Genomic DNA, 13,331 nt, shown 5'->3' on the forward strand with positions numbered 1-13,331 from the left:
TGAGTATTTATATTTTTTTAATTAAATTTATATAATATAAAATCTTTTATCATTGTGTTTATATTTAATATTATAATTTTATTTCACACAAAATAAAATTTATTTCAATTTTAATATTATATACATAATATATATTTAATATTATTTTTTTAAGATTCTAATATATTTTTTTTGGATCTCGTGCATAAATTTTTAATTTATTTTTATGTATTATTTATTTTAATTTTAAAACTCAGTTATTCTTTTTTGTATAGATATGTTACTTTTAATATTTATATACTATTTTTTTTTGTTTTAGACTTCAATTCAATATTTAAAATTTATAAAAAAAATAGCTAACTTGATTAAAAGATTATTTTTTAAATTCAAATTATTTAAATAAAATATAATAAAAAAATTTAAATTTAATGAATTAATAATAAGATATGCAGCACTTTATAGTTTATATTTAATAAGGAGTGTTTATGAATTAACCCTATAACCGTGTTATTTTATTTGTGTGTAATAGTAGTAACTGGTAACTAGCAACGGATATTATCTCTCTTGTATAGTTGTATGTTTCTTTTTGCCACTCCTAAATTGCTTTACAATGCATAGCTAGCGCATAATAAGACGAGATTATTGCTTCTCTGTCTTTTCAATTTCAATTCTTAACAAATTCCATTTGCTTTTTCCCTTCTTCCCTCCTCTATGCTTTTTTATTAGTACTCTCTGAACTCTGAAGTCTGAACCACCTTCTCTTCCTTTTCTTCCCCGTAGATCTCTCTCTTCTTTCTCTTTTCTCTCTCTACAGGGTCCAAGTTGCTTCCACCAGATCTCGCAGCAATTTGGATCCTCTGCTCCGCAACCACACTACTCTTCCCTACACTCGCCGCCGCAGTAGATCCAACTCCTGCGATTTAAGCCACCATGGCGGCCGCCGCCAGCGCTCCCGTCTCCATGAGAGAAGCTCTCACTGTAAGCACTTCTTTTCACGCACTCTTTGCTGAGCTCAATTATTCACTGTGAGCAATAGCTACTTACTTTCTTCAGCATCGTTGTTCGATAATTCTACCAATCATGCGTTTCGCTGCGGTTTTTGCTCCATAGCTTCATGAATTTACTTCGCTGCTTTACTTTTCAGTGCTGCTGAGCTTACTTTTACGTAGATCTGATTTTTTCTCTTTCTGTTTTACTGTGCGTTGATTTTTTGTGTTGTGCTGAATTTGCTATTTGAGCGATGTGATTTACTTTTTCTTTTTCTTCTGTGATTGCTTGCAGTTGCCGAGCATTGGCATAAATCCGCAGTTCATCACGTTCACGCACGTGACGATGGAGTCCGATAAGTACATATGCGTTCGCGAAACTGCTCCACAGAACAGCGTGGTGATCATTGATATGAACATGCCGATGCAGCCTTTGAGAAGGCCTATTACTGCAGATTCCGCTCTTATGAATCCGAATTCAAGGATCCTTGCATTGAAAGGTAGGCTTTAGCTGTTGTACCTCTAATGTTGTTGTATTGAACTCTTGCCTTGCGTTTCAGGCTAGTGATGTCGTGGATCATTTATCTAATCTAGGAGCGTTTTGGTATTGATATGAGATTGGCATGTCATTGTTGAGATGGTGATCTGTTAGGAGCTTCAGTTTCTTGATTTTATTACCTATTTGGCGGATAGAAGCTTTAAATTCCTTTGCCACCTTTTGTTGTATTTTTGGAAACTTACTATCAAGTGAAAGAAACTAGCTAATTTTGGAGTTGGGGACTTGGGGTATATTATTAATACAAAAATGGCAAAAGTGCACCATCGTGAAAAAATTCTGGTTGAACCATGAAGCATTGATGTCAGTAATAACGTGTCTATAGATCCCCACTTCATCCTGGTAGTATGACTTAGTTGCCATTTTTTTGGTTTGAGTCCTTAGTTGCGTCTGAGTTCTGATGCATTAGTACTGCTTACTAGATTGTCTTTAGCAAATTCAAGTAGATATATATATTTGGAACATCTTGATCACCAACGGATTGTGAAGCATGCATCTTTGATTGATTCGAGAATATGAATCAATTGGCTTTTTTTCTCTCTATTTTAAAAATACTATAATTATGTCTTTAAATGATAGAATATCATGAATAGAAGAAAAGAATATTTACTTTAATTTTCAATCTCCCATTTTGTGGGGTAAAAAGATTATTATATTATGCATGCAACATGGAAGGGAGAATTCGTGCTTTTTTATTTTAAGCTATGAATTAATTGGAGTTAATTTTCCAGAAGATATATGAACTTAACTATGTAATGTTTCTTTTCATTTGAAAAAAATAAAAGATTAATTACGTAATGCAGCCAATGAGTCTGGTAAACATTTTTCTAAATGCTTTCTTATTTTACTAATTAGCTAATATAAATTACCAATCTTGATTCAATTTCCCATCTGGTTTGCTCTATTAAATGTTCTACTGTTATATATTATTTAAGTAACCATCATTGAGACACTTAATACTTGATACTCATTTTATTTTTCTAAAAAAAAAATTCCACATAAAAAGGAAACAAACCAATTCTAAGATGGGTTCCAACCGTTTGGTGAAAAGTTATTGGTTATATCATGTTATTTTGTTTGTTGTGCACCTCAATTATTGTTTGCTTTTGAAATATGCACTTATATACTACATTCTTCCCTTTAAGCTCAACTCCAAGGAACAACTCAGGATCACCTTCAAATATTTAATATTGAGATGAAAGCAAAGGTGAAATCATATCAGATGGCAGAGCAGGTAATTGTCATATACGAGAATGCTTTTACTTTAACACGATGGTTGACAGGGACAACTTTGTTAATCCTTGTGGAATGTGTGTTTTATGTACAGGTAGTTTTTTGGAAGTGGATTAGCCCCAAGTTGTTGGGTCTTGTGACACAGACCTCTGTATACCATTGGTCAATTGAAGGTAAGACATAATTCTGCTAATTCAGTTATGTTTTCCATCTTATGCATTTTGGTTGATGTGCTTGTAGCTTGTATGGAAATTGTTAAATGGTTTGTTGGTCTGTGATATATGTATTATGTAGGTGATTCTGAACCTGTGAAGATGTTTGAAAGAACAGCAAATTTGGCAAATAATCAAATCATTAATTATCGATGTGACCCTACAGAAAAATGGTTGGTCTTGATTGGTATCGCTCCTGGTTCCCCTGAGGTATGTCTCTGGTGCCTTGCCTGTGTCATAATAAGTAGGCAACTTGGTTAATTACATTCAAACTATGCTTAGTTCTTTTAATTTAACTCATATTTCTTTGTCTTAATATAGCTTATGGTAATTGGTAGATTGTTAGGGACTTGGGTATTATGGGTGCTCAAAGTCCCACATCGAGTAGTATGGGATGCTTGATGTTGTATATAAGGAGAGTGGTTCTTCCCCTTTAACAGCTAGCTTTTAAGGTGTGATTTCCCACTTTCCTTAGATACCTAACAATGGTTTCAGAGCATGGTTGCCGACATCCACGGCGGCTTCACTCTATAGATATAAAACCAGTTAACCTAAGTAATTAAGCTATTGGGACAGGTGGTCCTTTAAAAATAATGATGATCTATTTACTATGGATTTCATTCATGAGTCTGATCTGGTTACTGTTCTGCAATTTAGAGACCACAATTGGTTAAAGGAAACATGCAACTATTCTCAGTGGATCAACAGCGTAGTCAGGCTCTTGAAGCTCACGCCGCATCATTTGCTCAATTTAAAGTTTGTCCCTTTACGATTTTGTTTCTTTTTCTTCATTTCTTTATTTAGTTTGAACTGGAATAATTTAAAACTATTATGTGATGTTGCTATGTGCCAGCTAAGTTGAATTGCACTTATTGGACAGGTTCCTGGAAACGAAAATCCTTCTGTTTTGATTTCTTTTGCCACAAAGACACTTAATGCTGGTCAAATTATATCTAAGTTGCATGTTATTGAGCTGGGTGCGCAGCCAGGTCTGTATATCCTTCTCTTAAATCACATTTACCTCGTGAGACGTGAGTAATTAATCTCTGGCAAGATCTATTCAAACAAATCTCAATATAAAATTTGTAAACTAAACTTTCATTCAACCATTTTCTTTTTCAAATAATGCACCTTTGTCATGGTTTAGACTTGAACTCAAAATAGCTATTTCATATACTTAAAATTGTGGATGTATGAATTATAGTGATCTTCTTGCAATAGAGGTTACTAGGCATTGTATTGGCTTTTAAACATAGATAGGGATCTTGTGTTATAACTAAATCATTTGTATGACTTCATGATCTTTGATGTCATTGATCATCCTATGTTTGACTCTTTAAATTTGTTTGCAGGGAAGCCATCGTTTACGAAGAAACAAGCAGATCTTTTTTTTCCCCCAGATTTTGCAGATGACTTTCCAGTTGCCATGCAGGTATGCAAGTTGCTGGTGCTGCTTGTTCATTTTAAAACTCTGCAGATATTTGACTCATGGTTTAATTTTTGGCAGATATCCCACAAATACAGTTTGATTTATGTGATAACAAAACTTGGTCTACTATTTGTATATGATTTGGAGACAGCTACAGCTGTATATCGGAACAGAATTAGTCCAGATCCTATATTTTTGACATCAGAAGCTACATCAGTGGGAGGCTTTTATGCCATTAACAGGAGAGGCCAGGTGTTATTGGCTACTGTCAATGAACAAACCATTGTAAATTTTGTCAGCGGCCAAGTATATTTCTAATCTTGTGATTACTTTTATGAAGTAAATTGGGAAACAAGTGCATTTTAACAAATTTCATTTTCGTATTTGTTTTAGTTAAACAATCTGGAGCTAGCAGTTAATCTTGCCAAGAGAGGAAATCTTCCTGGTGCTGAGAAGCTGGTATGTCAATCTCTCTTTTTCCTTTGGTAATGTAATATTTATTCCTAGGGTGTTGTCGGAAAGTTTTGAAGAAATTGGACATTATCTATGTTTAGTTTGATGATGTTTGATTTAATTTTTAAATGCTAGCTTGCATCAAGTGTGGTTGTATGTGTTGCATTACTATATATGTGCTAATCTTAGTTTTAGGCATTGATCAGGCCAAGTTATAAGTTATTGCCCTTTCCTTATTGTTTATTTTGTTGTGTCTGTTATTGTACTGTCAATATCATATGCTTGTACATGATCGTTCTACTTAGTAATTGAGGGAGTTGTGTGAGTGGTTTGGATGTTGTGTTGCCAAAAATATTCTCCTATTATTGTCTTGTAACGAAATCCTGGATCGGATTGTCTATGAAGCCTCCAGTTTACATATTGTAATTGCATTGATTTATCTTTTTTGGTCAACATTACAGGTAGTGGAACGTTTCCATGAACTCTTTGCTCAAACAAAGTATAAAGAAGCAGCTGAGCTTGCTGCTGAGTCTCCACAAGGAATCCTTCGTACCCCTGATACAGTTGCCAAATTTCAGGTTTTTTAATTAGATACCACAGAATTTACCTAGATAGTCATCTTTGCTTGCTTTGGGTGATAAAGGAAATGTACTATTTTTGTTTATTGTCTCTTTTTTTTTTTGTTTTTTGCTTTTTGTTTTTGTTTTTATTTTTTGTTTTTGGGTGAATCATTCAACTTAAATGGTTAACAGTAATGTGTTATATGTGGCAGAGTGTTCCTGTGCAAGCTGGGCAAACTCCTCCTCTTTTGCAGTATTTTGGGACACTGCTAACAAGAGGAAAGCTGAATCCCTTTGAGTCGTTAGAACTGTCACGGCTGGTCGTGAACCAGAACAAAAAAAATCTTTTGGAGAACTGGTTGGCAGAGGACAAGCTTGAATGCAGTGAGGAGCTAGGAGATCTTGTGAAGGTTGGGTTACATTGAAAACTTTGAAATTATTTGTTATTCATTGTTTATTTCTTATTTTCTTTCCCTCCCCCCCCCCCCCCCCCCTTATGCTTTATTTTGAAATTTTGGCTGTTTTGTGCTACTTGTTGGATTGCTTATACTTGACTTAATTATGATGAGTGTGTTTGATTGCAGACTGTAGACAATGATCTTGCTTTAAAAATATATATCAAAGCCAGAGCTACTCCAAAAGTTGTTGCTTCTTTTGCCGAGCGAAGAGAGTTTGACAAAATTCTTATATACTCCAAGCAAGTAGGTGTTTTTTCTTTTTTTGACCAAAGAATATTGAAATTTCTTCTATTAGATTTTTATTTAATTCTTTGATTCCATGGCCTTTATGTATTTTACCTTGGCTGTAAGGTGAACATTGCATATACTTATTTTACTTATTTATCTCCATAGGTTGGGTACACACCTGACTACTTGTTCCTGTTGCAAACAATTCTACGGACAGATCCCCAGGTATGAGGAAACACTTAGTTCTTTAATTTAATTGAGTTTTATCTTATCACCCATGACATAGAAATTATGTGTTTAGTTTAGTCTTGGTTTGAAGAAAACAATCCATAGTAGTGCAACTCAACTGTATACATTTTGATTTGCAGGGTGCTGTCAATTTTGCACTAATGATGTCTCAAATGGAGGGAGGCTGCCCAGTTGATTACAACACCATAACTGATCTGTTTCTTCAGGTTAATTATTAAAAGAGATTAAACAATGGTTGTGATTCATAATTTAATAATTTAGTGTTAGGATCATTACACAGTACATGCTAGTTTAAGTAGTGTAGAAACAGTTACCGTGTTGTTTCTCCCTTCTTATTTTGGAATGCATTGCTGGACAATCCATTTATTAGCTTCTGGTTACATTTTCTTCTCAGAGAAACCTGATCCGTGAGGCAACAGCCTTTCTCCTTGATGTTTTGAAGCCCAATCTTCCAGAACATGGATACCTTCAGACAAAGGTTTCAATCTTTTACTTTATTGTTATAGGTATCCTATTCCTGTAGTTCCTTTTTTTTTTCTTTTGCAGTGATGCTAATATTATCATCTTGTGAATTTTTTGTTCAGGTTTTGGAGATAAATTTGGTAACTTTCCCCAATGTTGCTGATGCAATTTTGGCAAACGGAATGTTCAGCCATTATGACCGTCCTCGCATTGCTCAACTTTGTGAAAAAGCTGGTCTTTACGTTCGAGCATTGCAAGTAATGACTCACCAGATGTGTTTTGCTATTCTGTTCCTAGTTCAGCCTGGAGGTACTTTTGCTGATTGCATTGTTTTTTGCAGCATTACTCAGAGTTGCCGGATATAAAGCGTGTTATTGTAAACACACATGCAATTGAGCCGCAGGTATGCTCTCCATTTCTTTTGTTTCTTGATCAACATTATTTTAGTCTTAAAATTACTTACTCATTATAAGGTTATTGCAGTCTTTGGTAGAGTATTTCGGTACTCTCTCACGAGAATGGGCATTGGAGTGCATGAAAGACCTGTTGCTGGTCAATCTTAGAGGCAACCTACAGATAATTGTGCAGGTATAAAAGTCTCATTATTTCTTTCCCATAACTTCTAGTTCTTAATAATAGTCAAATGACCCTTGAAGTTTGCTCATGTCTGATCAGGTTGCTAAAGAATATTGTGAACAACTGGGTGTTGATGCTTGCATAAAGCTCTTCGAGCAGTTCAGGTCGTACGAAGGACTGTATTTTTTCCTTGGATCATATTTGAGCTCCAGGTAAATCTTTCATTTGGAATGAAATTATTTTGGCTAGTGGATCAACGGTCCCATCTGTGCTGGGGGTATTTCCCATTGCATATCTGTTAACATATGCTTCTCTGAATAATATGAGGCAGTGAGGATCCTGAAATTCACTTTAAGTACATTGAGGCTGCAGCAAAGACTGGACAAATTAAAGAGGTCGAGCGTGTGACTAGAGAATCAACTTTCTATGATCCTGAGAAAACGAAGAACTTTCTAATGGAAGCTAAGCTTCCAGATGCACGGCCTTTGATTAATGTTTGTGACCGTTTTGGATTTGTTCCAGATTTAACTCGCTATCTGTACACAAACAACATGCTTCGCTACATTGAAGGCTATGTGCAGAAGGTATAGTTTGCATTGCTGCTTTTATAGCCTTGCTCATTTTATGAGTGATTACCTCCCTCCCTCTCTTTCTCTAAATTAGAACTTTGCACCTCCTTTATAGGTGAACCCAGGGAATGCTCCTTTAGTTGTTGGGCAGCTGCTTGACGACGAATGCCCAGAAGATTTTATCAAAGGCTTGATTCTTTCAGTTCGTTCATTACTGCCAGTGGAGCCCCTTGTGGAGGAATGTGAGAAGAGGTGGTATCTGTTCTCTAGTCAATTTTTCGTTGTGTTCATGTTTCTGATTTTTCTTGGGTCTTGTTTTTAAATGCAGGAATCGTCTTCGTTTGCTCACTCAGTTCTTGGAGCATCTTGTAAGTGAGGGAAGCCAGGATGTACATGTTCACAATGCATTGGGTAAAATTATCATTGACAGCAACAACAACCCAGAGCATTTTCTCACTACCAACCCCTACTATGATTCTCGAGTTGTGGGAAAATATTGTGAGAAGCGTGATCCCACATTGGCCGTTGTAGCTTACAGGAGAGGACAATGTGATGAAGAACTTATCAATGTCACAAATAAAAATTCTTTGTTCAAACTACAAGCAAGGTTTGTGGTATATTATCTGTCTTTCTTTTATTGAATAATAGCTGGCTGCAATGCTTACCTAATGTTATTACAGATATGTTGTCGAGAGAATGGATGGTGATCTTTGGGAAAAGGTTCTTATCCCTGAAAATGCATACAGAAGGCAACTTATTGATCAGGTTGTGTCTACTGCTCTACCTGAAAGCAAGAGCCCTGAGCAAGTTTCTGCAGCTGTTAAGGCCTTCATGACTGCTGATCTACCTCATGAACTGATTGAACTTCTTGAGAAGATTGTCCTTCAGAATTCGGCATTCAGTGGGAACTTTAATCTACAGAATCTGCTCATTTTGACAGCAATAAAGGCTGATCAATCCAGAGTTATGGATTACATTAATAGACTGGATAATTTTGATGGGCCTGCAGTTGGAGAAATGGCTGTCGAAGCTCAGTTGTATGAGGAAGCATTTGCAATTTTCAAGAAGTTCAACTTAAATGTTCAAGCTGTCAATGTCTTGCTAGATAATATTCATAGCATTGATAGAGCTGTGGAGTTTGCTTTCCGTGTTGAAGAGGATGCTGTTTGGAGTCAAGTGGCCAAGGCTCAACTCAGGGAAGGGCTAGTTAGTGATGCAATTGAGTCATTCATACGAGCAGACGATGCCACACAATTTTTGGATGTTATCCATGCTGCTGAAGATGCTGATGTTTACCATGATTTGGTGAAATACTTGCTGATGGTAAGGCAGAAGGCAAAAGAACCCAAGGTGGACAGTGAGCTCATTTATGCATATGCAAAGATTGATAGGCTCAGTGACATTGAGGAGTTCATTCTTATGCCAAATGTGGCCAATCTTCAAAATGTTGGTGACCGATTATATGATGAAGAACTATACGAGGCTGCAAAAATTATATATGCTTTTATATCTAACTGGGCCAAGTTAGCTGTCACACTTGTCAAGTTGAAACAGTTCCAAGGTGCTGTAGATGCAGCAAGGAAAGCTAACAGCGCCAAAACATGGAAAGAAGTTTGCTTTGCATGTGTTGATGCAGAGGAGTTCCGTTTGGCCCAAATATGTGGACTCAACATTATTGTTCAGGTAGTATGTTGTTTTCTGTCAATGTTTTAACTGTCTCAGTTTGGAAAGTTCATAATAATGAGCTTTCAGATTGTAATTGGAAAATGATATTTGTTTAAGTTCTGTTAGTGAGTTTATTGTATTTCCTATGCTTAATATGTTGATTGTTCTTGTGAGTTTCATAGGTGGATGACTTGGAACAAGTTAGTGAATATTACCAAAATAGAGGTTGCTTCAATGAGCTAATCTCTCTCATGGAGAGTGGTTTAGGGTTAGAACGGGCACATATGGGCATCTTCACCGAGTTGGGAGTTTTGTATGCTAGATACCGTTATGAGAAGCTTATGGAGCATATCAAACTATTTGCAACGCGACTCAATATTCCAAAACTCATAAGAGCTTGTGATGAGCAACAGCATTGGAAGGAACTGACCTATTTGTATATCCAATATGATGAGTTTGATAATGCTGCAACCACCATCATGAACCATTCGCCTGAAGCATGGGATCACATGCAGTTCAAAGATGTTATCGTCAAAGTTGCAAATGTGGAGTTGTATTACAAGGCTGTTCACTTCTATTTGCAAGAGCATCCCGATCTTATCAATGATGTTCTGAATGTCCTTGCACTTCGTGTTGACCATGCTCGTGTTGTTGACATCATGCGGAAGGTAGCATCAGTAATGGAAAAAATTTTCATTAAATCTTATTGTATAACCTGTTTTATATAGCACTCAAGAAATTTTTTTCTTTTAATGTTCCATAGGCGGGTCACCTTCGCCTTGTCAAGCCTTACATGGTTGCAGTGCAGAGCAACAATGTCTCTACAGTTAATGAAGCCTTGAATGAGATATATGTTGAGGAGGAAGATTATGATAGGTTGCGCGAGTCAATTGATTTTCATGATAACTTTGATCAAATAGGCCTTGCACAGAAGGTGATCCACAAATCTTCACTAATTATTTTCTGATTTCTGTTAAGAAACCTGATTGATAATTGTAATATTGTTATATATTTATGCAGATTGAAAAGCATGAGCTTCTTGAAATGAGACGTGTTGCAGCTTATATTTACAAGAAGGCAGGTAGGTGGAAGCAGTCTATTGCCCTGTCAAAGAAGGATAACCTCTACAAAGATGCCATGGAGACAGCCTCACAATCTGGGGAGCGTGAACTTGCTGAGGAGTTGCTTGTTTATTTCATTGATCAGGTATCAAATTTATTTCATACCAGAAATAAAAAAGTTGTTGTTGTTGTTGTGTTTTTTTTTTTTTTTTTTTTTTTTTTTTTTTTTTTTCTGGATTTTAGCTATAAGATGCTAAATCGTCATGTCTTGTTTATTGCATGTTGTTGCCTATGGTGTCTTTAGCATTTGATTGTTGTAGTTCACAGAGAGTAACAATTTGTAACTAGCATTATTAGTACTTCCATTGTCGTCATGCCTATGGTTATAGTTTACTCTGATCATTGTAGGGTTATGATTTAATTTTCATACCTTATGTTCTGAATTTTTAATCTTCAAAATGTTATTAATTTTATTGAGGCATATCCAATTGAATGAGGGTGATAATATAATATACATATATATATATATATATATATATATATATATATATATATTTTCATCTGGTTTATACAGGGAAAGAAGGAATGCTTTGCCTCTTGTTTGTTTGTTTGCTATGATCTGATCCGGGCAGACATTGCCCTTGAACTGGCTTGGGTAAACAATATGATCGACTTTGCCTTCCCATATCTTCTCCAGGTTTGTGTTTCATATAAGTTATCATATAAACATATAATGCAGCTCATGTTCATCCTTTTCTATCATCTTACCTTCATACTTGTCTTGTTGCTGTTGTAGTTTATCCGTGAGTACACCGGCAAAGTTGATGAACTTGTGAAGGACAGAATTGAAGCACAGAACCAAGTGAAAGCTAAAGAACAAGAAGAAAAGGAAGTAATTGCACAACAGGTAATTCATTTGGCCATTTCATTACTCACTCCAATAACATGGCCATAATTTCTTAAAGTTATAGTACTATATACTGAATGTATGAAATATGTCTTGTGTTACAGAACATGTATGCTCAATTGCTACCTCTTGCTTTGCCTGCACCACCAATGCCTGGAATGGGAGGAGCAGCAGGTATGGGAGGTGGGTTTGCCCCTCCCCCTCCAATGGGTGGTTTGGGGATGCCTCCAATGCCTCCTTTCGGCATGCCACCAATGGGCAGCACCTACTGATTTTCAAACAATTGTGGTAAGTTCAGCAATGATCGGTCTGTAATCTGTATAAAGAACAATGTGCTTCCGTTTGGGAGAGTTCAAGATTTTCTTGCGGAATTTTAATGCATTATTCTTTCCTTATGATGAAGGTCGAGTTCAAGTTGAAAAAATATATTGTATTCTTTCTGCTTTTGGGTTTTTTGGGGAGAGGGGGGGGGGGGTTTGTGTCATATTTTTGTTTCCGTTTTGGTAGTTGAGGCATTTTTTTGGGCTGCTGCTACTACAGCTAGCCGAGGATTAATGAATTGTTCTAAAGTATATGTATGAAAAACGCTGGCTTTTGATATATTCCAAATTTTCTCGAATCTTGACAAATATATATATATATATATATATGTTGGCATGCTACTATGTTGTCCTTGTCCACTAAACAATAAGGATTTAAGTTAATATGTGTTTTAAGGACACATGATAATTAGTGAGATTTTAAATTTTATTTTATAGATACAAAACAAATCCATTAAAAATTTAAATTTTTTGTATTTCTAAAATAATAATAATGATGATGATGATGATAATAATACGGGTTTATTATTATAAGGGTTTGTGGAGAATTTGTGCCATTGAAAAAAGTGTCGCTCCTCACTTGCAGTTGATTGTAGCAGTGAATATTTGGAGTTTTTGACAATCGCGAAAATTCACTTGCCAGTGACAATTAATTAACACCCATGAGCACTTAAGACGGAAATTTAAAAAATGCTGAGAGTTTTCATTTGTAAAATGAGCCAAGTGTTGACAGCAAGATGTCTTTCAAGGTCGGGTTTGACTTCCAGTTTCCAATCAGTTAGTCATATTTAGGCGTTGACATTTTATTTTGTTTTCTCATATGATAATAATCTCAGATTTTGTGCCCATGTTAATTCAAACAAATTAGAGTTAAATTTTAGGAGAAAAGACAAATAAGTCCGTGACTTTTTAAACTTTTGACAAATACATCCCTGACAAAATTTAAATACAAAAAAGTCCCTAACTTTAACAAACGGAGGACAATTTAGTCCTTCCGTCTATTTGCCTCTCATACACCTAACGGAATTGGCTGACGTGGCTGAAATGGTGTACAGGTGTCCGTTACGGTGCCACGTTGGAAGGGGAAAAAAGTTTGAAGCACAAATAAGTCCTTGACGTCATTTTACAAATAAAGTTCGAAGGACAAATAGATCATTGAGAATTTTTTTTTTCAAAATTAATAAACTCATTTCCTAAATTCTCTCATCTACCTCTCTATTTTTATATTTCTCTCTACTATTTTTACTCTATATACAATTATATTTTATATTAGTAATTTGACAAATCAAAATATGTCATTCGATATTTTTTTACAATTAAAATATTTTAAATGTAAAATTATACACATTAAATTATTTTAAATTTTAGATAACGAATGTTAAAATTAATTACTAATAAAAAATTAGAATTTTTCATATAAAAATAATA

The 13,331-nt window shown here is 35.3% G+C and overlaps 1 protein-coding gene across 1 annotated transcript; it reads left to right on the forward strand.

Moving 5' to 3' along the window:
- The first annotated feature begins 477 nt into the window (after nt 1–477).
- On the forward strand, nt 478–12,212 carry LOC112715561 (clathrin heavy chain 1). Its single transcript, XM_025767330.3, has 30 exons — nt 478–957; nt 1,261–1,465; nt 2,667–2,755; nt 2,849–2,927; nt 3,049–3,176; nt 3,624–3,722; nt 3,847–3,955; nt 4,319–4,398; nt 4,474–4,701; nt 4,789–4,854; nt 5,310–5,426; nt 5,621–5,818; nt 5,993–6,109; nt 6,260–6,319; nt 6,463–6,549; nt 6,738–6,821; nt 6,928–7,062; nt 7,146–7,208; nt 7,289–7,393; nt 7,481–7,593; nt 7,713–7,965; nt 8,066–8,202; nt 8,279–8,557; nt 8,631–9,633; nt 9,798–10,283; nt 10,379–10,549; nt 10,636–10,821; nt 11,251–11,373; nt 11,473–11,583; nt 11,688–12,212. Exons 1-30 carry the CDS (start codon nt 910–912, stop codon nt 11,853–11,855), a joined length of 5,127 nt encoding a protein of 1,708 aa, XP_025623115.1. The 5' UTR covers nt 478–909; the 3' UTR covers nt 11,856–12,212.
- The last annotated feature ends 1,119 nt before the right edge of the window (nt 12,213–13,331 follow it).

Source organism: Arachis hypogaea, chromosome 10 (genome assembly GCF_003086295.3).
Source record: "Arachis hypogaea cultivar Tifrunner chromosome 10, arahy.Tifrunner.gnm2.J5K5, whole genome shotgun sequence".
NCBI classification, from domain to species: Eukaryota; Viridiplantae; Streptophyta; class Magnoliopsida; order Fabales; family Fabaceae; genus Arachis; species Arachis hypogaea.